The 24,012-nt window shown below is 36.5% G+C and overlaps 2 protein-coding genes across 4 annotated transcripts in view; one reads left to right on the forward strand and one right to left on the reverse strand.

Moving 5' to 3' along the window:
- Positions 1-4,104: 4,104 nt before the first annotated feature.
- Positions 4,105-24,012, forward strand: part of NUP62CL (nucleoporin 62 C-terminal like) — a 120,766-nt gene continuing 100,858 nt past the window's right edge. The window contains exons 1-2 of one of the 3 annotated variants that reach the window (XM_021932501.2): positions 4,105-4,210; positions 8,194-8,252. In XM_021932501.2, the coding sequence (XP_021788193.2) occupies positions 8,249-8,252 (4 nt within the window). In that variant the 5' untranslated portion in view covers positions 4,105-4,210; positions 8,194-8,248. The remainder of the gene's footprint in view (positions 4,211-8,193; positions 8,253-24,012) is intronic. The other 2 variants (XM_021932502.2, XM_009198073.4) reach the window with 2 other exon arrangements.
- The window catches only part of PIH1D3 (PIH1 domain containing 3), a 37,585-nt gene continuing 18,494 nt past the window's right edge, over positions 4,922-24,012 (reverse strand). Inside the window, exons 6-7 of the mRNA XM_003918099.4 lie at positions 10,181-10,266; positions 4,922-6,007 (exon numbers count right to left, since the gene is read on the reverse strand). Coding sequence (XP_003918148.1) covers positions 5,878-6,007; positions 10,181-10,266 — 216 coding nt within the window. The 3' untranslated portion in view covers positions 4,922-5,877. The remainder of the gene's footprint in view (positions 6,008-10,180; positions 10,267-24,012) is intronic.

Raw genomic sequence — 24,012 nt, forward strand, 5'->3', positions numbered from 1 at the left:
GACAGAGGGTAAAAGACATGGAGGATAGAATGAAAGATTCAACCTTTACCTAAGAGGACTTCCAGAAGAAAAATACAGAAAATGGGAGAAAGGCAATATTCAAGGAGATAACGGCTGAGAATTTTCATGGATTGGTGGAAGACTTAAGAAGTACAAGTGCCAACTTAAAAAAAATATAAATAAATCTATATCTAAACATATTATAGTCAAATTGTAGAACACAAAAAAAAAAAGAGAAAAATCTTTAAAACTACCAGAGAGAAAAGACAGATTATCCACAAAGCAACAAGACAGACAAAAGACTTTTACATTACAACAGTATAGGCTAGAATACAGGTAAATAATATCTTCAAAGTTCTGAGGGAAAATAACTGTCTGAGAGAAATTCCCTGTCTGAGGGAAAATAACTGTCAACCTAGATTTCTAAACCCAGTTAAATTAGTATTCAAGAATGAGAGAAATAAAAATATTTTCAGAAATTAAGTGAGAAAATAAAGAACTCCCTTTGCTAAGGGAAACACTAAAGTGTGTACATTCAGAAAGGAAGCATTGATGTGGGAAAAGGATGGTGAAAAAAGATACTGGTAAACACATGGGTAAATCTAGACAAGCACTGACTGTTAAAAACAATAATGATGATGAATAATTCGGTAACATACAAAGTGAGAGAGGCGTGGTTGGGTTAAAACTAAGTCCTTGTATTATTTTATGGGAGGGTAGAACTACTGAGAAACTTTAGACATTTATGTTAAAAAAAAAACACAGAATATATAATTTTCAAACCAGTAAGAGGAAAAAATATTTAAAAATTGACCAATGGCAAGAAAGGAGGAAAAAGAAGAATAAAAGATTAATCTCATGATAAAATGATATAAATACAGCCACATGTATCATTAATCACAATAAAAGCAACTGGACTAAAACTTGTGAGTTTAGACAGAATCTTGGTTAAATTTTAAAATCCCAGATTTAGCTACATGCTGTTAATAAAAATCTTATCTAAAAACATGGAAAACATGGAAAGTGATAGAAAATAAAGTATGCCTGACAAATACTAACCAAAATGATACAGCCATGTTAATGGTAAACAAAACATACATTAAAACAACACTTATTAGGGTTAAAGAGTTTCACAGCCTATTGATAAAAGGAGTAATCCACTAGGAAGATATAACAATTCTAAATCTGTCTGTACCCAAAAATATAACCTCAAAATATATAAAACAAAAATGGACAGGATTACAAGGAGAAACCGACAAATCTGTAATCAGTGGTAAATTTTAATATACCTGTTAGTGTTGGCAGATAAAGCAGACCAAAAATGATCAAGAATGTAGAAGATGTGAACAAAAAACTTGAATTGACATATGTAGAATTCAGTACCCAACAATTACACAAGATTGTCTTTTAAAATACACAGATTATTTATCACATTCTTTTACCACAATGCGATACAATTAGAATTCAGGAAAAAAATATATGTTTTAAAAAGGAATACACTTGGAAATTAAAGTGGATTATAAAACCACTGTGTGCAATATCATCCCATTTGGGAAAAAATAACATCAATGTTACACATTGAAAATAAAAGGTTGGGAAGAGGCATCAAAATGGTAGCAGTGGTTATTTATGGTTTGTTGGCTTACAGGTGATTTTAAATTTTGCTTCATTTTTAAAGAGCTTTTCTATTGTTAAAGTTTCCTGCTTGGAGTATGTCAGTGTCTTAGTCCGTTTTCAGTTGCTATGAGAGGATATCTGAGACTGGGTAATTTATAATAAAGAGGTTTAATTGGCTCAAGATTCTGATGGTCAGAAGTCCAAGAAGCATGGGCCCAGCATCTACTTGGATTCTGGAGAGGGCCAGGTGCTGTTTCATCTCACAGTGTAAAGGTGGGAGGGCCAGCAGGCATGTGCAAAGAGAGAAAACATGAAGAGCAACTTCATTCTATAACAATCCACTCTTGCATTGTAATCCAATCCCATGAGAGTGAGCACTCACTCTTGCGAGACAACATTGATCTATTCATGAGGGATCTTCCCCCATGACCCAAACACCTCCCACTAGACCCCACCTCCCAACATTGCTGCATTGAGAACCAAGCCTTAGCATGTGTTTTGGTGGGAACATACTATATTCAAACCATAGCAGTCACTATGTATTTTTTCTAATTAGAATAAAATCAGTAATAAATTTTATTTAGGCTAACATACAGAATAATAACTTGCCTACCTTATTGCAATAGCCTTCTAACTTATCTCTCCTTTTCCATTCTTGTCTCCTAATATATTCTCTTCCTCCAAGCACTTATAATAAATTCCAAATTCCCAACCTTAGCCTGTGAGATTCTACATGACTTTGCTCCAGCCTACATTTCCAACCTTACCTCTAGTTGACCTCCCCCAGGTTTACCCTAGGCACACTGACTTTCATTTCCTGGAACTCCCCAAGCTGTACTCACCCTGGGTCTTCATATTTGCTACCCCTTGCACCCAGAAACCTTACTGCTCTCCTTCCCCCAACACCCTCTTTACCTAAGTCCAGGTATTCTTTATTTTTCAGCTGAAATCTTACATCCTTAAGAAACCCTTTTCTGTTACCCCTCCCCAGACTAGGTTTGGTTCTCTGATATTCTCTAGGTACATGTTCTGTTTCTTCACAGCAGCAATTGTAATTTGAACATAGATATTTGTGTGTTTGTTTGGTTATTGTTTGTCTCCCTTGCTACACTGTCTGCTTCATGAGAGCAGGGACCACATCTATATGCCCAGCACCGAATACAGTGCTAAGCATGTGGTGAGTGCTCAGTGGATATTTGTTGAAAGAATGCATAAATGAGTGAATGAATGAATAAATGAATTATTGAATCCCCACAAATGCTACCGGAGATGATGGAACAAAAAATGAGATAAAGGAGTTCATGAAGAAGATGTATATGTAGCCTACACTATGCCACAATTGTGGCTTAACTTCCAGTTCTCCTGGTAATGGCTAAGATTCAGTAATAAATGCTGGCAAAATAAATTTCCCTTTGTATTCTCTTTTCTCCATTTGCTTTAGTGGACTATTCCTCTTTAAGAGAAGAAAGCACTGTGAATTAGCTTGAAAACAAAACAACAAAATAACTACTATAGTTGTTACTTCTGAAGCCAAGGACAGTGACCCAGGATGATTTCTAGATGGATATAAGTCACTGAATCACATTTCATTGTTCTCAAAGCTGTTTCATTATATAATTGATACAATACCACATAACCAAAGCCCAGTTCAGGTTGCCTTGGATATGTTCTATCTCTTCTTCCGGGAACAATCTGTACACATTTAGTCAACTTGGGTACGAATAGTCTTTGTAATTAGGGCCAGGACATAGGAAAAAGATACATTTTCCACCAACTTTCTTTTCTCTCTAGAGAAGAAAAAAGTACTGATTACTGTGATGGATAATTTTAGGTGTCCACTTGACTGGATTAAGAAATGCCTAGAGGCTGGGCACGGTGGCTAATGCCTGTAATCCCAGCAGTTTGGGAGGTCGAGGCAGGCAGATCACGAGGTCAAGAGATTGAGACCATCCTGGCCCACATGGTGAAACCCGTCTCTACTAAAGATACAAAAATTAGCTGGGTGTGGTGGCGCATGCCTGTAATCCCAGCTACTTGGGAGGCTGAGGCAGGAGAATCACTTGAACCTGGGAGGAGGAGGTTGCAATGAGCTGAGATCGCACCACTGCACTCCAGCCTGGAGACAGAGTGAAACTCCTTCTCAAAAAAAAAAAAAAAAAAACACTTGGCAAAGTATTATTTTTGGGTATGTCTGTGAGGATGTTTCCAGAGAAGATTATTAGCATGTGAGTTTGAGTGGACTAGGTTGGGAAGATCTGCCCTCAATGTAGGTGGGTGCCATCCAATTTGCTGGGGGTGCAGAGAGAACAAAAACAGAGAAAAGGCAAATGTGTTCATCCACCTTGCTGTACCTGAGATACACTCTTCCTCTCCTGTCCTTGGACAACAACACCAGGCTCCCAGCCTTTGGACACAAGCACCTCCCCTCCTCACCCCCATCCCCTCCCCTCAGGCTTTCGACCTTGGACTGAGAGTTACACCACTGGCTTCCCTGGTTCTGGAGCTTGTGAATTTGAATTGAGCCACTACCAGCATCCCAGGGTCTCCAGCTTGCAGACAGCTTGTTGTGGGACTTCTCAGCCTCCATAACTGGGTAAGCCAATCCCTCTAATAAATTCCCTTCCATATATCTCTCTCTATCCTATTGATTCTGTCTTTCTGGAGACCCCTGACTAATACAGTTACTGCTTAGACTTGCCCCATAGCTTAAATTTAGGGCATCAACTTTAATTCTTAAAATATAGCCTTTTAAAAAGATGCTAAAAAAGCAAAGTAGGACGCTTTTTAGGTCCTGCAACATCATGGACCTAAATTCACAAACACTAGCTTATTTCAGTTAATCCCACCCTCAACTTTTGCCCCCACAGAAGAAAGTCGTGTTGGTAGCTTAAATGTCAAATTTTCTGTAAGAGCTTAGTGTTCTAACACAACCATTTTTTTTCCCCCAAAATCTCAGTCTTTTCATTCTATTTCATCATTTCATCTAGTCACAAACTAGATGCTTGGTAGTTGTACATATATAATTAACTCTAGAAAATATCTGCTAGAGTATTTATTCCCTTAATAGTTCATATAGAAGTGATGAACATCTTTTCATTGTTCATCTTTTCAAAATTTACTCCTTGGTAAGTCCACAGTTCTACAATAATGTATGAAGCAAAGTCACACAAGCTTTATAATTTATTCATAAATAATTCTGAAATAAACAGTACAGTATAGAAGAAGAAGAGGACATTGAGACAATTCCTAAAATAGATATGTCTATTTAAGAAGAAAGATAGGAAATGGGAGCAAACAGAATTTGTAAATGTGCCACACTTTTCTTTATATTTATTTTAAAGTCAAGGATTTCAATTGACTACATATAAACACAGTACCCAAAAAGTCAATGCTAACAATTATTAGTGCATATAAAAAATGTTTTTAACCTAACTATATCCAAGCATTAAAAGCACAACTGAAGAAGCCAACTATAATACTGTATGCTCAAAAGTGTTCCTTACTCAAGTAAATATGTTGATAGTACAGTACATGAAACTATTTATTACCTGCATATTCCAGAACAATAGTGAGAGCCTAAACAGAGAACACTGTAAATCATTTGATCAAATCAATGAAAAAGCAACCAAATAAACTTCTCTGGTAATAATAATGACCAATTGCTATGCAACTGATTGTATCACAGCGTAAGTGTAAATAATTAGCATACGTTTTTCAGACTACTGAAATAAGTGGACCAACCATTTCATGATCATATTTCAATTATGTAATTGACCATGAAATAGTCTAACTTTTTAAACCTGTAAATATTCTACTCAGCTATCACTATAAAAATGGAATAGTTTATTTATATGAGAAAACATATTTCCTTTTTTTTTGCTTGCTTTTTGAGATGGAGTAGCTGGGATTAGAGGCACCTGTCACCACGCCCAGCTAATTTTCGTATTTTTATTAGAGAAGGCGTTTCACCATGTTGACCAGGCTGGTCTCGAACTCCTGACCTCAAGTGATCTGCCTGCCTCGGTCTCCCAAAGTGCTGGGATTACAGGCATGAGTCACTGCACCTGGCCAAGGAAATATATTTCCTAACAGAGTAGTTGAAATTACTGTAAATGGTCACAATATCACTAGAATTGAATTTTGTCCCTTTCCAAAATATGTCAGAATAATAAAGAGAATATAGAAAACAATTATTTTTTTCCGAAGTTTTTTAATTGTTACCAATGCCATTTTACCACTTTTTATCTTTTTCATGCAGTTTCAGAAGAAATTAGCAATATCTAAGTCTCTTTTCATAGTCATGGTGATTTCAAGAGTTTCAGTCTCTGGGATATAGAATGCCTTGGCACTGGCACATTCCACCAGCTCAGGAAGAGTTATCAAAAGCTTCCTAAAAAAACCAACAACAAAATAAAACCTTAGCTTCCTAAAATGATGTATCACTTTCAATAAGACAATCACAAACAACATATGCCACTAGAATGTTAGAAACCAAACCCCCCCCCCAATATTTAGATAGTGTAAATATTGGATCAAAAATATGCCTAAATAATGCAAATAGTATACCGGTTTTTTTGGACTTAAAAATCCGAGCAGTTGTTTTGGCTCCCCTATTTTTCTCCGAATTGACCTCATTTTACATAGTCTCAGGCTATGTTTACAGGCATAGAAATAGAACTATGCTAGTTTTAAGTTTGCTGGACAGATCTGTTGCCACTCATACTTATGTATAGATGGAATGTGGCCAACGGATACAAATTTGAAAACTGGAATGGCTCTATAACATTTCTGCTAACATAGATTTAAGCAGAGTCTCTACCATGGGTGTAGTTTTTGAAACTGAGGCTGGGAATGATTTCAATACCAAGTCAATGAAAGTGCTTCTCTCTCCTTACTTCTGATTCTTTCTACTACACATTGACAAAACTTCCCTGTGATAGATTGCTAGGTTTATTTTGTGGTTTATGGTTCAGCTGCTGGATAGTTTTATGCTTTAGATACATTGCTGGGATGAGACATCCATAATTCTGCCGTATTGGCATGAATCTAAATTATGCATAGGGTCAGCACATGCTGGTTTTGGAAGAAAATTAAATGCATGAAACACTTGCTACCTCGCATTTTCAGTAGAGAAGGTCTGAGTATCTCTATAAAAGGTGGACAGGATGCTCTTTTAGAAGGTATAATATCCAAATAAGTAAAGGAATATGGTATTTTTAGGGGCACTTACTGGGTTCTTGAATTGAGAACTAGTTTGTATTTGAAAACAAAACGCTTGAAAATCAATTCCTTCTTTATTCCTTTGCAAAAACCTAAGTTCAGAAGACTGGGTTCATTAAAAGTATTTATTACACATTTATGGAACCTGAAGGATAAATTTTCTGTGACTCTTGTTCCATTCCATGTGGGGTAGGAGAAACACTTCACCTGAACACGTTGCCATTAAGTGGCAATGCATTTTAATGTAGACTGTAATATTTGGCATCTCAGAAAAAAAAAGTGAGTACAAAAACCGTTTAGAGTCCATCCTTTAAAGCTGTTTACAATATAGGTTGTGCTAAACTTAGATTTCCTTTATACTTTATTCTATAAATGATAATATATTCACTGTTAAAAGAAAGCAAAGCTTAGTATTGTAGCTTCATTGCACGAAAATACAACTATAAATCAGCTGAAGAAGGAGTTCCAATGATAATGTGCACTTCTCTGTCCAGAGAGAAATAAATTCAAAAGAGACAGTTAGTGGCCATTGGAATGATCCATCTATGCCTGCATTTCTGTCTAGTTCTAAGTAGTATGGCTTCACATAATAAAATGTTGAACAATAGAACTGTACAACTGATTTAGGCTCTTAGGAGAAGGGAAATATTTTCGTCGCCTGTTTTATTGTCTTATTGTCTGTACTGAGATTTATATTTAAACAAAATAAAAATTCTCCAAATACTTATCCATGTACAATTCATTGAAGGACAGAAATGTATCTTATCTCGGTGCTCCCTTAGTGTCTAGTGGAAGACTTTATAAATGTTGAGTGAATAAATAAATGAATGAGTGAGTAAATAAATGAAGCAAGTATTCAGGTCACCACAAAATAACATTTGAATAATTACCATAGATTAGTACTATAAGATATGAACAAACATTTAAACCCAATACCTCTACTTTTACATTGACAATGTATTTGCATTTTCAGAAGTTATAGTCTAGGCAGTGATCAAAGGTTCATCCAGTGTTAATTTTCATTAGAAATTAAATGCAACAATAATACATGAATATAAATACAAAAAATATCTCTACAGTGAACTCAAGTTTAGAGACTTACATGCTTATATTTATATTAGAGAGTTTAAGTTGATGTTGCTCACAAGAGATTTAAGCAAAGGACATCCTGGTTTCCAGCATATTCGCATAATGAAATTTTTATCTTATATAATTAACAAAATTATTTGACTTACATATCTGGGTTAAAAACCTTTTTAAGGTTTACTGAAAGAGACGTAACTATTTTCAAAGAAAGTGCAGAAATAGCTACTGAGCTGCAAGTCAATTATTTCATTTAGAAAACTTCTTTTTTAGGTATCAGTCTTTGAAAATCAGTCAACTCCCAATCTGAACTAAAGGAGCACAGCAAATGTGTGAGTAATCTAAAGTAACACTCAACCAAAAATTAGCTTACATTTGTCTTTAGAATGTGTTTTTATTATCACATTCAAGGTATTCATTTATGAAATTCTTAGAATTCACTTAGAAAAATAATGAAATCTCATATGAAGACTTAAGAGATCATGGTAAATTATCCAATTTTCCCCATCTTTCCTCCTCTCCATTTACTCCATGTTGGGAATCTACACGCCAAAACAACCAGTTGAAAAAAGTGAAGAATTTGGTAAACTGCTTTATTTATTTTGGTTATATAATGCTAAATACCTGGGTTTTACTGATAATTTGAATGCAATTGACTATTGTTTGACAGAAATCACTGGTCAATTCAGTTAAAATAAATTCGCTTGTTTCTGCCTTATAGATAACAAGAACAGAATGTCCTCTCAAATCTTTCTCAGATTGGATAAACATAGCGTTATATGATGTCAAAGTTAGAAACTAAAGAAAGTAGGTGTGAATATCAATAAACTCGAAAACAAGACATATTCCTGATAATGCAATTTCAGAGAAAAGTATGGCTCTAAAGGATTCTCAAGTATTCAGGAAACATGATTAAAAACCTTAATTCTATCTTCTGTCTTCTATCTTAGTTAAGCAGGTTTTCTTAAGAGATGGTACCTCTCTGCACTGCACATTTAATATATAAGTACACTATGATCCAAAGGACCTAGTGTAGCCCATGTTCTATGTGGAAAAGTACATCTAACCCAAAATGTATCCTCACAGAACAATCATCTCATGTTATAAAAATTGTATTCACTATTTCTGCTGTCTCCATCAATCTTTAGGTAGCTGCTATGGCATTGCTGTCATTACAGATATCTATCAAAACCCACTAAATGAAAGTCTCACGGACAGTGAGAACTGCTAGGGAAACAGAAATTAACTCCATGGTGTGTAGACATGTGTGTGCTCTTAACAAGCTTGCAAATATCATGGAAGATTGAATGTTCATTTAACCAATTTTCCTTGTAAAGGTTATGTGGAAGAGTAAATTCGTGTATAAAATGCAACAAAAAGGGTACAATACTCCTTGAAGTAAACAGCAGAAATAGTGAATATAATTTTTATAACATGAGATGATTGTTCTGTGAGGATACATTTTCGAAATGATGTAAATAATGAGAAAATATTTGATATATATTTATATGTAGACCATTTTGGGTTAAATGCATTTACTACAGAAGCCAAGATTAAGCTACATATGCATATTGGGTTGTTTACACATAGGAATCTTTTGTAGGAGGGATCTCCTTGTCATTTTCTTGAAGTTCTAAGCTCAACAAAGGAGAATTATAGGTACTGATAATGGAAGGAAGAAAACGTGCCAGCAACCGCCTGCCTCCCAAATCCAGTTTGAAATGTTCATGAGTTACAGAGTTAGGACCACTGCAGTGAACCAATATGTGCTCACTGCTTTATATCCAGATAAGATGTGCACAAAGCAGTGAGGTATTTAGATAGTAATTGATGGCAAGATGTTTTTGTTGATTTATATGAAAACAATCAAATTTAACCTTAGAGCCCCACAAAATGAAAAATGTTTAAAGGTATTGCTTCCCTTATGTAATCAATGTACAAAAACCACATATAAGACTTACAACTTAATGGCGTTTTCATTTCTAGTTATTTTTTCTGATAAATAAACTGTATCTGGGTGTCAAGAATTGTGTTTTGATAGCATTAACCCACTCCAAATGTATGGATGCAAAGTAGAAAAAAGCCCAAGTATTTCCAAACATATTTATATTAATGTAGATCAAACATCTGAATGATTAACAAAATTTTCCACTTTTCTTCAGACTTTAGGGGTGATACAAAATGTACATTTTAAAAGATAATATTGACTGAAGACTCATTAATATTATAATACACTATTCCAGTTCTAAGTTTTACTCACTTCTGAGGAGTACGAAGGTCAAGGATTGTTTCCTGGATATCAATTTGAATATCAGAAGGGTTTGTATTTGGCAGTTTAATTTTAGCCTGAAAGAGAAAATGAGAAGAAAAATGCTGTTATCTTGGAGAACAATTAATTTGAAGAATATAAGAATATATGGGGAAAAGAGACTAATATTTACTGTCAACTATGTGCCAGGCTATGCCCTATCTTTATGTCAATCTTGAGCAGCAGAGATTATTATCTCCATTTTACAGATGGAGAAACTACAACAGAGAAATTTAGTGAGTGGTCCAAGGGCAACCTCCCGTAATCTGACTAAGGTTTCTGGCTCCAAAGCTATACAGAAACACTTTGGTTACTTGACTGTAACCTTCATTTTCTGAAGGTACATAGCAGTATGCCTGTTAGAGTTGGGGACCTTCAACTGCCTTTATATCAGTTGGCAATTTGTATAAAAAAATGTTTAGTTCTCATGTTGGGTATGAGTTGGTGATGCCGTCTTATAGTCTTCTGTTATAAATTTCCATACCACATTTTCTAGGGAGGTGTGGGAGTTCAGGTGTTATCAAAACAAAAGAGAAATAACAATATGACTCCCACCTCCCCAAAAGGACAACTTAATGGTTTAGTAAGATTTCATTTTAAATGTCTCATCTCAATTACCACTTGGCCCAGCAATTCCGCTTCTGGGTATATACCCAAGAACACTGAAAACAGGTTTTCAAACAAAAACATGTACATAATGGTTTTGCTTATAGGAGTCCTATTCATAATAGTCAAAAGGTGTAAGCAACCCAAATGTGCATCGACTGATGAATAGCAAAACAAAATGTGTTGTATCCATACAATGGAATATTATTCAGCCATATAAAGGAATAAAGTACTGTTATATGGATGAATCCTGAAAACATTATGCTAAGTGAAAGAAACCAGGGACAAAATGTCACATATTATAGGATTCTATTTATATGAAATGTCCACAATAGGCAAATCTTTGTTTTGTTTTGTTTGTGGGAGACGCAGTCTCACTATGTTGCCAGGCTGGAGTGCATAGGGCGATCTCGGCTCACTGCAGCCTCTGCCTCCCGGGTTCAAGCGATTCTCCTGCCTCAGCCTCCCGAGTAGCTGGGACTACAGATGCGTGCCACCACACCCAGCTAATTTTTTGTATTTTTAGTAGAGATGGGGTTTCCCCGTGTTAGCCAGGATGGTATCGGTCTCCTGACCTTGTGATCTGCCCTCCTCAGCCTCCCAAAGTGCTGGAATTACAGGCGTGAGCCACCGCACCCGGCCCACAATAGGCAAATCTATACAGGCAGAAAGGAGATTGGTGGTTGCTAGGGGCTGGGGAAATGGAGAAGAGGGGAGTAACTGCTTAATGGGTATAGCGTTTCCTTTAGGGTTGATGAAAATGTTCTGGAATTAGATACTGGTGATGGTTGCACAACATCGTGAATATACTAAATGTCACTAATGGTAAATTTTATGCTATGTGTATTTTTACCACAACACAAAGTCTATCTCTTACTCTACATGCTTTCTCTTTTTGATGGAAGTTGATGTCTATATATAGGATAGCGTGGCATATGGTTTCCATAAACAAAGAAATGAAAATGCAGCCTAAGGTTCAGGTAAATTATGACATTTTCTCTAAAATGAGATAGAAGACTTGAAATATTGGACATCTGGTGAATTCATGGCTCGAATGGCCAGAGGGAAAGCAGTAAGTTATGAGGAAAATACATAATAAATAAATAATGCGACAAATCGAGATTTCTTGTAAGAAGCTTAAAGTAGGCAATTGTGTTTTTGCAATATAATGTGTTTGGAGCAATACATGTTTGTGAGTTATATTTTACTTTATTAAATCTGTATATAAACAAAGATTTGTAAATAGAGCTCTACAGGTGCTACTATCTAAATACTATGGTTAACATTTTCACTCAAAAAAAAACTGCCTCCTAATTTATATTTTGAAAATTCGGATCTTCATAATCAGAGATGCTACAAGTGAGAGACGTATGGTTCTCAGGGGGTAGTTATAGATGCTCTGCCTCAAAGTAAATAAGCATTCCATTCAACAAAGAAAGTTCCACCCACTTTTACTGTAATAATCAGGTCTGATGGTCAAATTGAGATCTTCTTTAACGTCACATGTTAACTCATGTCACCTCAAAGAAGAGATACAAATATTTGTTTCTTTAGTCTGAAATGTTTAGAATTTTCATGGCAAAATATTATTTTTCCAGGGTTAAAATGCCAATTGAGAAAGGAAAAAATTATGACATGCAAAATTTAAATACAATTTCTGGGTAGAACTTTAAAGTGGTTCTTAAAATCATTTGCTGTTCTAGTGAAGGGCAATTCAGAAACAACTCACTAATTTTTCTTCTTAAGGAAATTAAAATTATATACTACAGTGGTTCAGAGAAGAGACAAGAGAAGGGACAAATTAGGTGGAATCGCACACATTAATATCTTGCAAGACAGAAGACTCAATGAGGAATCTCAACAGAAAAACAACTCCTGACACATGCATGAGATTTCTTCAGCAATACTTTAAACAAATACCTGGAATATAGACATGGATATTAATTGACCTCTAACTGATTGCGCTCAAGACCTAACTTGTTAAACATTAGTAAATGTAGGATGATGTCACTGACCAAACAATTTAAAGGGACTGATGTTCCTTTCTTTACACAGGGTGCAAATTGAATTTGTTTTAAAGAATAAGTTATTTTAATAGGTAAACTAAGGAAAACTTTAAAAATTCATTGGGAAACTTTTAACCTTTTGGGAACTCAACCTTTGAAATCAAACTTACATTTAAATTCTGCTTCTGTTACTTTTTAAAAATTATTTATTTATTTTTGAGACAGGTTCTCACTCTGTCACCCAAGCTGGAGTGCAGTGGTGTGATCATGGATCACTGCAGCCTCGACCTCCTGGGCTCAAGCAGTTCTTCTGACTCAGCGTCCTGAGTGTCTGGGACCACAGGTGTGCACCACCACACCTGGCTATTTTATTTTATTTTATTTTATTTTTTGTAGAGATGGGGTCTTGTTATGTTGCTCGGGCTGGTCTCAAATTCCTGGGCTCAAGTGATCCTCCCATCTCGGCCTCCCAAAGTGCTGGGATTACAAGTGTAAGTCACCATGCCCAGCCACTTATTCCTCTGGAATACATAGTACATCATCCCTTATCTCTTAAGCCTCTTTGAATATTCTCAACTTCTTAATCTAACTGAAATCGGGATCTCCTCGACTACACTGCTTCCCCTACAGTCTTCTCAGTTGGTGCCTGTTTTCATTTTTTCCTCCCATTTCCTTTATAACACTGGGCCTGTCCCTTACTTCCAGTTAAAAAAAAATCTCATGTCCTCCATCATGCTAAGTGAAAAATGCCAGACACTGAAAGAAAAATACTGCATGATCTCTCTTAAATGTGGAACCTAAAAAATATCTAATACATAGAAATAGAAGAATGGTGGTTGCTAGAGGTGGGGTGGGAGATGAAGAGATGCAGGTCAAAGGATGGAAACTTGGGTTATTTAGGATGAATAAATCTAGAGCTCTAAGGGATAGCATGAGGACTATAGTTAATATTATACCAAGTAGTGGAAATCTTCTAAAAGAGTAGATTTTAGGTGCTCTTACCCCCACATACACAAAAGATGCTACCTGAGATGATAAATATATTAATTAGCTTGACTGTAGTAATCACTTTACTGAGAATATGTATATCAAAACATCCTGTTTTACACCTAAAATATATACAACGTAAAAACTCATGTTCTTAAGCTATACCACCTATTACTTGGAATCGTTTACTAATTCCTGGGACAATTCCCCTGATTTCTCTAAGAATAGTTACTTGTTCTTTACTGATATTTCTAAGATTACCTCCTGTCTTAAATCTTGACATTTTAAATATACACTTAGATTAACCTTTCTAGTCTGGGTGTGGTGTGCACACCTATAATCCCAGCACTTTGGGAGGCTGAGATGGGCAGATCACTTGAGCTCAGGAGTTCAAGACCAGCCTGGGCAACATGGCAAAAACCCATCTCTACAAAAAATATAAAAAGTAGCTGGGCATGGTGGTGCGCGCCTGTACTCCCAGTTGCTTGGGAGGCTGGGGTGGGAGGATCACTTGAGTCCAGGAGGTCAAGGTTGCAGTGAGCCAAGATCACACCACTGCACTCCAGCCTGGGTGACAGAGCAAGACTCTGTCTCAAAGGAAAAAAAAACCTTTCTAACATTGGAACCTCACTTCCTCATCTCTTTCAGGTGTTCACTCAAATATTGCCTTCTTAGTGAAGGCTTTCGTGACCACACTATTAAAAATTTCAGCCACCACCAACTCTAGTATGCCCTGTCACTTCCTCCTCCTTTTCTCTTCAGAGCATTTTAACCTTCTAATATACAATACAATTTATGTGTTTATTTTATTTGTCTCTTCCACAATAAGGTAAGCTCTGTGAAGGCAGTGATGTTTATGTTTTGTTTGCTATCCTCTATACTTAGAACAGTACCTCTTGACTCCTGTGATGGGAAAGGAGTAATGCATCTATGAACTATTTTTAAAAAGACAGGTATGGTAATATGTTGGGAAAAAGGCTTATGGGGTGCCTGCATAAACTGGCCGTAAAAATATGGGACAATAAGTTGTGGAAAGCCATAAGAGGCCTCTGACGACTCGACTCCTGTGATGGGAGAGGAGTCATGCATCTGTGAACTATTTTTTAAATGACAGGTATGGTAATATAGTACTGGACTGTTTCAAAATGGTAGCATTATCAAAATTTATCCATCTGGCCAGACACAGTGGCTTACGTTTGTAATCCTGGCACTTTGGGAGGCCAAGGTGGGTGGATCACTTCACGTCAGGAGTTTGAGACCAGTCTGACCAACATGGTGAAACCACATCTCTAGAAAAAATACAAAAATTAGCCAGGTATGGTGGCGTGCACCTGTAATCCCAGCTACTCAGGAAGCTGAGGTGGGAGAATTGCTGGAACCCAGGAGGTGGAAGTTGCAGTGAGCCAAGATTGCACCACTGTATCCTAGCCTAGGCAACAGAGTTAGACCTTGTCTCAAAAAAAAAAAAAAAAAAAAGAAAAGAAAAGAAAAATTTACCCATCAATTTAAAAAGATGACCTACTGTTTTTTTGCCCTAATTTTGGACAATACATACCTCTACATTTTTATACGTCAGAGGTAAATATTTTTATAATTTCAAAACAGAGACCCATCACCTTTAATTTTTTTCTTCATTTTCCTATAGCTTATCGTTGTTCATGAGAGTTTTTATAAAATACTTGGTAGCAAATCATAGGCACTCAACAAATATTTGTTGAGTAAATGAATGAATGAATGCAAGGATGGTTCCATATTAAGAAATGTGCTAATATAATTTACGAATAGATAAAAACTAAAAAATCATATGATCTTCACAAATGGTAAAAAGGCATTTGATTAAATTCATCATCTATTCTTGCTTAGAACTCTTAAAATCAGAATAGATGAACAGATCCTTAACACATAACCCAAAAGTCAGTATCTAACTAAATGAAGAAACACTAGAACCATTCCAATTAAAGTGAGAAATTTATATTTTTGTTCCCATTAACCAACCCCACACCTCCCCTTCCTCAATGACCCCTCCCAGCCTCTGGTAACCATCCTTCTACTCTCTATGTCCATGAGTTCAATTGTTTTGATTTTTAGATCCCACAAGTAAGTGAGAAAGTGTGATGTTTGTCTTTCTGTGCCTGGCTTATTTCACGTAACATAATGATCTCCAGTTCCATCCATGTTGTTTCAAATGACAGGATCTCTTTTTTTATGGCTGAATAGTGTATCTCTATTACTTACCCATATTTTTTTAATTTTTAAAAATTTAAAGTGAGAAATAAGAAATAAAGTTCAGTATTCACTATTATTACATGATATAGTTCTGGAGGTACTAACATGCAATTAAACAAGAAATAGGTTAAAATGGTTGGAAAGGAAGAAGTAAAATTTCATTATCTGAGGGACTAGGTGGAATACCCAGGTGGAATGAATAACAAGGAATTGGGAAATAACTCGGCATATTGACGGATCAAAAAGAAGGCCAGGATAAGCAAAACATAGCAAACAAGGAAGAAAGTGTCACATTGGATGAAACAGTAAAAGTAGGTAAGGGTCAGATCACACAGGGCCCTTCCTTACTTTTAAGATAAGGAGTTTGGATTTTCTTCTATGAGCGCAACAGGAAACCATTGAGGGCTGTAAGCAAAGAGGTGATGTGGTCTGATTTACTTTTTTTGAGATGGAGTCTCACTCTGTCACCCAGGGTGGAGTGCAATGGCATGATATCGGCTCACTGCAACTGTCGGCCTTCCAGTTTCAAACAATTCTCCTGCCTCAACTTCCCAAGTAGCTGGGACTACAGAAGTGCACCACCACGCTCGGCTAATTTTTGTATTTTTAGTAGAGACAGGGTTTTGCCATGTTGGCCAGGCTGGTCTCGAACTCCTGATCTCAGGTGATCCACCCACCTTGGCCTCCCAAAGTGCTGGGATTACAGGCGTGAGCCACTGCGCCCGGCCCTTATTTACTTTTAAAAAGAATCTCTTACACTCTGTGTGGAAAGGCTATAGGGAATGAAGAGTCAAAGCAGGGAGATAATGTCATTAGAGACTCATAATGGTCCAGATAGAGATGATGATGGTTAGTAACATGATAGCAATTGCAGTGGTAATGAAAATTAGATGGATTTATAATATATTTTGAAGGTACAGCCCAGTAATACTTGCTGATGGATTAGACATGAGGTATAAAGGAAAGAGGAATGATGGATGATTTAGGTTTTTAGCTTGAACAACTGGGTGAATATTATTGCCACAAAGAAGATGAATGAGAAAAAGGTTTATAGAAGACAATTAAGAGTTCTGTTTTAGACATGTTAGGTTTGAGTTGTCTATTAAACAAGTAAGAGATGCCAAGTAAATAGTTATATGAATCCAAAGCTCATGGAAGTGTTCAGAACTATAGAGATAAATGATATTTAAAGCTATGAGACTAGGTGAAAAGAGAATAGGTAGAGGAAAAAAAAGACATAGGTCAAATCTCCAGAGAACCTAAGGCAGAATAGGAAGAGCCAGTGATTTGGGAGCGAAAGTGAGGAGGAATGCCTAGTGATTTTGGAAGAAAAGAGTGAAGTCTTTCCTCACTCCTTAGTGAGAATGGGGTCATTAAAGTAAAGAGAAAACTGTGTTTCAAGGAGAGAGCAGGCCAGGTGCAGTGGCTCACGCCTGTAATCTCAACACTTTGAAAGGCCGAGGCAGGCAGATCACTTGAGACCAGGAGTTCGAGATCAGCCTGGGAACCCTGTCTCTACTAAAAATACGAAAATTAGCCAGGTGTAGTGGCGTGTGCCTGTTGTCCTAGCTACTCAGGTTGAGGCAGAACAGCCTGAACCCAGAAGGCGGAGTTTGCAGTGAGCCAAGATAACATCACTATACTCCAGCCTGAGCGACAGAGCGGAACTCTGTCTCCAAAAAACAAACAAACAAACAAACAAAAAACCAAAACCAAAACCAAACAAAACAAAAAAACAAAAAGAGAGTAGTCAACAGGGTGGAATGCTGCTGAGTAGCAGCACCCTCATATCTTCAATCCCTCTTTATCTAAGCAGTGTTTTTAAACTAGAGGAAAGCAATATGGGCATTTTGTGTAGGACAATTCTTCATTCTTGAGGACTATATCTCTTATTGCAAGATTTAAGGCAACCCTGGCCCTGAATACTAAATGACAATAATATCCTGCAATCAGCTGGGCATGGTGGCCCATGCCTGTAATACCAGCACTTTGGGAGGCCGAGGTGAGAGAATTGCTTGAGCCCAGGAGTTTGAGATCAGTTGGGGCAACATAATGAGACCCTGTCTCTACAAAAAATAAAAAACAAAAATTGGCAGGGCATTGTGGCGCATGCCTGTAGTCCTAGCTACCAGAGAGGCTGAAGTGGGAGGATGGCTTGAACCCAGGAGGTCGAGGCTGCAGTGAACTGAGATCAAGCCACTACATTCCAGCCTGGGTGACAGAGCAAGACCTTATCTCAAAAAAACAAAAAATTCTGTAATCATTGTGACAACCAAAAATGCCTCCACCGAGGGGCCCATACCATGACTACTTTTTTTTTTTTTTTTTCACTGTTTGTTCATTAGCTCTAGTGACACACAGTAGGAACTAAATAAATATTACATGGATGAATGTATGGATTCTTGTCATCAGCTGAAATGCATACATAAATCTCTCCTATCTTAAAAAAACTCCCCTAAATCTTGCCTCCTTCTTAATAATCATTTCCTTGTTCTCCTCCTCTTCACCGCTAAACTTCCTCAAAGAACAATCTATATTTGCTGGCTTCTCTTCCTCACTTCCTCTTCTCTTCTCAGCTTTCTTCAATCTAGTATTCACCATGCCACTGAAGCTGCTCTCTTCCAAAGATCACCAAAGACTTCTTAATTGACAAATCTCAAAGTTCCTTCTACATCCTAATCATGGTTGACAGCAACCAATACTATTATGGTTTCCCTCCCATCTCTGAATATCCGTCTCAGTTCCTCTAGCTTTGTTCATCCCTCAAGTATTGGTAATTTCCAAGGTCAATCTGTGAATCTGCTTGCATGGAATCAGGAGTTTCTGCCAGGTCCAGCTTAAGGATTCCAGACCATGTGATTCAGATATTTTGATGAAATCTCAAAATGACATCATCAAAATGTAAAATTACTGATACATATATCAGGTAATATATATATGACATCCTTTACCTTTATTCCATCCTTGACCATAGCCTATCTCAAATATACACACACTCTCTCTCAATTTTTCTCCATCTCACTATGGGGAACTTTTATCATCAACTCTACTAATTTTGGTATTGCTTAAAATTTTACATATATATTACTTTCATAATCAGAAATATACTGTCTATATGATTAGATTAGCTTTTAAGGAAGTATTTGTTACCATGTCCCACAACCACCATCATTATGAAGGAGTGTTATGACATTAACTATAAATGTATATATTATGAATATATTACTGAGACAACTATTAGAAATTTAATTGAAGGTTTACTGTGCTGCCTCGAACTGATAATAAGGAATCATATTACAGATCAAATATCCTTCCCTCTGCCACATGATCTGGTATACAACCAATCAAACAAGGTTAACACAATCAGGAAGCCTACCAAAAAAAAAAACAAAAAACAAACAAACAAACAAAACTAGGTCCATCCTCTAGAATGGAATAGAATGGAAAACAAAATCTATTTCATTATCAAGCAGCCAAATCCATTTTTTCTTCATTAAAAGTAAACAAATATAGGCCAGGCATGGTGCCTCACGCCTATAATCCCAGCACTTTGGGAGGCTGAGACAGGCCGATCACCTGAGGTCAGGAGTTTGAGACCAGCCTGGCCAACATGGTGAAACCCCATCTCTACTAAAAAATACAAAAATTAGCTGGGCTTGGTGGTGCATGCCTGGAATCCCAGCTACTCAGGAGGCTGAGGCAGGAGAATGGTTTGAATTTGGGAGGCAGAGGCTACAGTGAGCTAAGGCTGCACTCCAGCCTGGGCAACGGAGTGAGCCTCTGTCCAAAAAAAACCAACCAACCAACCAAACAAACAAAAACTAAACAAATGTCACTGTTTTAACCTTAAGAAAGCAATCAGGATTTGAAGAGCAGACCATTCAGGAAGCAAGTGACTTCTTAGAGGATGAGCAAATACTTTGCTCAAAATGATTGATAGCACTTTCTGAGATAAATATGCGTGATAAACATGTGACTGCTGGTTGTGTCTGTCTGCCAGATGGTGACTGACTTCTATCCCATCCTTGACTCTCATCCTATTCTCAGTGAGATTTAAAGATGGGGGAAGGATCATATCCTAGGGAGGAGGTGATGTTGGGGAAAAAATAGGCTTAGTGGCTTGTTTCTTGGGTCATATCAGAATGTCCCCTTATCAGTATAGATCTATCAAAGTAAAACATCAAAATATGTGTTAATTCTAGGTCAAAGAGCATCAAGCTGTCTGCAAGCTGCCTTTCCCCTCTCCTAGAACAAACAATACGTAATTTGGCAGAATACCAATAACCTTAGCCCCACTCATTTTCCGATTTTGGCACCATGGGTGAAAATGAGAATCTCCTGACCTATTTTTCCAATACACCCATCCCATTTCCTGCCACAAATAATCCTATGGAAAATTAGGGTATCTTGCTACATATTTTGATACCTATAGTTCCTTTTTCCATACTCTCAACTAGCACCCAAGAGGTCCAGTACTTCAGTCAGTCTAGCAATAACCAGTAGTCAGTAATAGCAAAACTGCAATTACTTTTGCACCAACATAATATCACACCCATCACAGTGAGAGCTTCAGGGAGAGGGATGGAGAATATAGCGAGGATAAAAAGAAAATTAAAAACCAAAACAAAATGAAATAAGCTAGGGCCTTCCACTCGTGGGGTTTAAATAAAAGCATATATGTCACCTAGGAAAAAGAAGCCCTCTAGATCTCTTATTATTTTTCCATTAATGTATATGAGTATTTGGAACCTCGTAAGCCTGACCTTAGTTTATCAACTGTAATCAGGATGAGAAATTAGATCAGCATCTTGCAAACTGTGTTCCAAGGAGCCTCAGCCATTCTCCTAAGAGCTGCCTCATGGGTGATAGTACCTTTTTAAACAAGGCAGTGGTACTTTTTATGTTTACTACACTGGGCTTACTCATAGAATTTTATTTGGAAAAAAAAAAAAAGCTTGACAGCTAGAAACAAAACAAACCTGTAAACCACTGGCTAGCTCTAGCTCTAAAATACCTAAATATAGATTAACGCAAGGGAAACTTGGTGGCTACAAACTCAGGAGTAAAGCAGTTGCAGAGGATAACAATAGGGCAGGGAGTATTTGGATAATGGGGCTCTTTGGGTTTGAGGTTCGAAGGGTTTGCTGAAGACATTGCTAATGCAGAATTTTGTTTAGGACCGTTGCTTTGACTTAGCATTCATAAATCTTGCTTTCTTATTTGGAGTCTGGGGAGGGTAAAGGAAAGGATGGCCCTTGTGAATTTTTAAACCCTAAATCACTTCTTGTACGTAAACAGATTGTACTCCTATTGCCTTACTCGGTTTAAGTAAGGGTTTTCTTCTTAAAGTTTTTGGATTGGATTGTTACATATAGACCAGGTCCAGGACTCAAATAACATATTCAGGCAATTCTCAGGTACAATTTTCCCCACATTTTAATGCTTCTGATATTGAGATGCACCGCACAATCAATGGTGGTGTAATATGGTATTATACCTATTTTCCTCTGAAACATTGTTATTGTTAAATAAATGGCGCATTTACAATTTCATGATGTCTTAGATTCAAGGAAACACCATATTATCAACAAGAATGATAAGCATATACATTTGAGCAAGAAATACTTCAGGTGGGCTCAACAACCTATTTACTCTGAGTCTTGTCAGTGGAGTAAGCAATGATAGTGGATGGTGTCATTAGTATGCCTATAGGATAACATTCAAGCTACAAATAAAAGCTACAAGCTTTTATCTTTTTTGAGAGTCAGGTTATTAGTCCATTATTACCCACACTTACTCTTTATTCTTGTTATATTCTCTGCTTACTCAAATATGCCATGCTATTTCATGCCTGGATACCTTTCCATGTGCTCTTTCTTACCTCTGCTTGGAATGCCCTTCTTAGAATGTTGTCCACTGTAGAAATATTATCCACTTGAAGTTGATCCCTTCCTGCTTTATGTCACTATGTACCTGATATATGCCTTTATTTTTCTATCTTTAATTTTTATGGGTACATAATAGAAATATATATTTATGGGGTGCATGAGATATTTCGATACATGCATATAGTGTATAATAATTACATCAGGGTAAATGGGGTGGGTTTCTATCACCTAAACCATTCACCATTTCTTTGTGTTATGAACATTCCAATTGTACTCCCTCAGTTATTCTAAAATGTACAACAAATTATTGCTGACTGTTATCCTTTTGTTGTACTATCAAATACTAGATCTTATTTATTGTATCTAACTATATTTTTGTACCCATTAACCATCCCCACATTTCCACCTCCCCACTGCCCACTACCCTTCCCAGTCTCTGGTAACCATCATTCTATTCATGGTATTTGCCTCTAAATATGTACTTACCATACTGAACTACAGTGATTTATTAGGTGTCAATCTCCTTTACTGTAAATTCCTTGAGGACAATTGATTGTTTATCATTTATTTTTGTATCTCTAGTACTTAGGATAGTCTGTGGTATGTAGTAACTTTCACTAAGTGTTTAAAGATTTAATAAATGAAGAAACAAAGGGAAATAAAGGAAAGAAAGAGAAAAGAAACAGTATACACGTGACAAAGTACCATAGCATCAACAAATGTGTTATTTGCTGCTGCCTTTCAGTGGTGTCCATGACTTATCCCAATCTTCTGAACTTCTAGTAGACTTATAATTGTTTACACTGAGTTTAATTCTTAATAATAAAATTAGCTCATTTTTGTTAGTTTTGTCTCCCCAGTTGATTATAAATTCATTTGAGAGAAATACCAAGTCTTCTGTATACACTTACTGAGTTTTAGATAAACCATATATTTCTATTATGAGGTATGATTTAGTTTCTGAGATTCTTCATTCAGGATACCTTTATTATTAAAACTAGAGGCAATTTTTGCATGAGAGAAACGGTAAGGCTTGCAACAGTTTTATTTATTTAGGGCCTAGAATTCCTCCAGAATTTAGAGCAATCCCCAACACTACACATCAAAAACACAATTTAACAATAATTTAAGAGAGAGGAATTTCAATATTACTGGTAAAACCCTGGGCGCTAATTACTTCAAGATTACTTGAAACCTTAACTCATTAGAGTTTGAAAAATCTCCTGAGGTACTTAAAGTCACTATTCCTATTATGTTACTTGATTCAATTGAATGTCTTAGATTTTGCTAATAAGAGAAAACCTGAAATTCATGCAAAAGAGAAATTCTATTTATCATTTGCTTAAGGAAAAAATATTACGCATCTCCCATGGGCACCACAGTATTCTATAATGTATTGTAAGAAAGGAGGAAAAAAAAATAGAAGCAAAGTTAGTTCCTGATCTCAAAAAATAAATTTTTAACACAAGAATTACTTGTTAATGTTGCTAAAATGAATCAAATTCCGCATTCTAGGTTAGGCCCAGATTTTTCAACAAGGTCATTATGAGGATGAAATAAGCAAAAGTAAGGTGGTATCATTGATATTGTTGGTATTGCTACAACTGTTATACAGAAACAGTGACCTGGTAAAGGATGCTCTCCAACATTCTGTAGCGTCATTCAGATAAGAAAGCAAAGTAACATTTTAGATGTCTTTCTTAATGTTTTTAATCAGAAGTCAGATCCCAAAATTAAGAAAATCCCTTTCTGTGGGATTTAACCACGTTGTAAGCTTAGTCATTACAAGAAATACAGAAATAAGAGATAAGACAGATGCGGGGAAGGAGATATTTCATTCTGATTGCCTGTCAATTCATCAGAAGTTAATAACCAATCCGTTGGCATGCATGGGACGGAACTAGGATGAAAGAAAATCCAGTCCAATCCAATTGGGAAGTTTTAATAGCAATAAAATTAGAAATTGTGCATTGTGTCATATGATTCTATTACGTTTATCTGTAAATCTCATCCAAATGTGTAAACTTAGTTTATTTTGTACAGGTTAACAATTTTAAACTGTCTATCCCAT

The sequence above is a fragment of the Papio anubis genome, chromosome X (genome assembly GCF_008728515.1).
Source record: "Papio anubis isolate 15944 chromosome X, Panubis1.0, whole genome shotgun sequence".
NCBI lineage: Eukaryota > Metazoa > Chordata > Mammalia > Primates > Cercopithecidae > Papio > Papio anubis.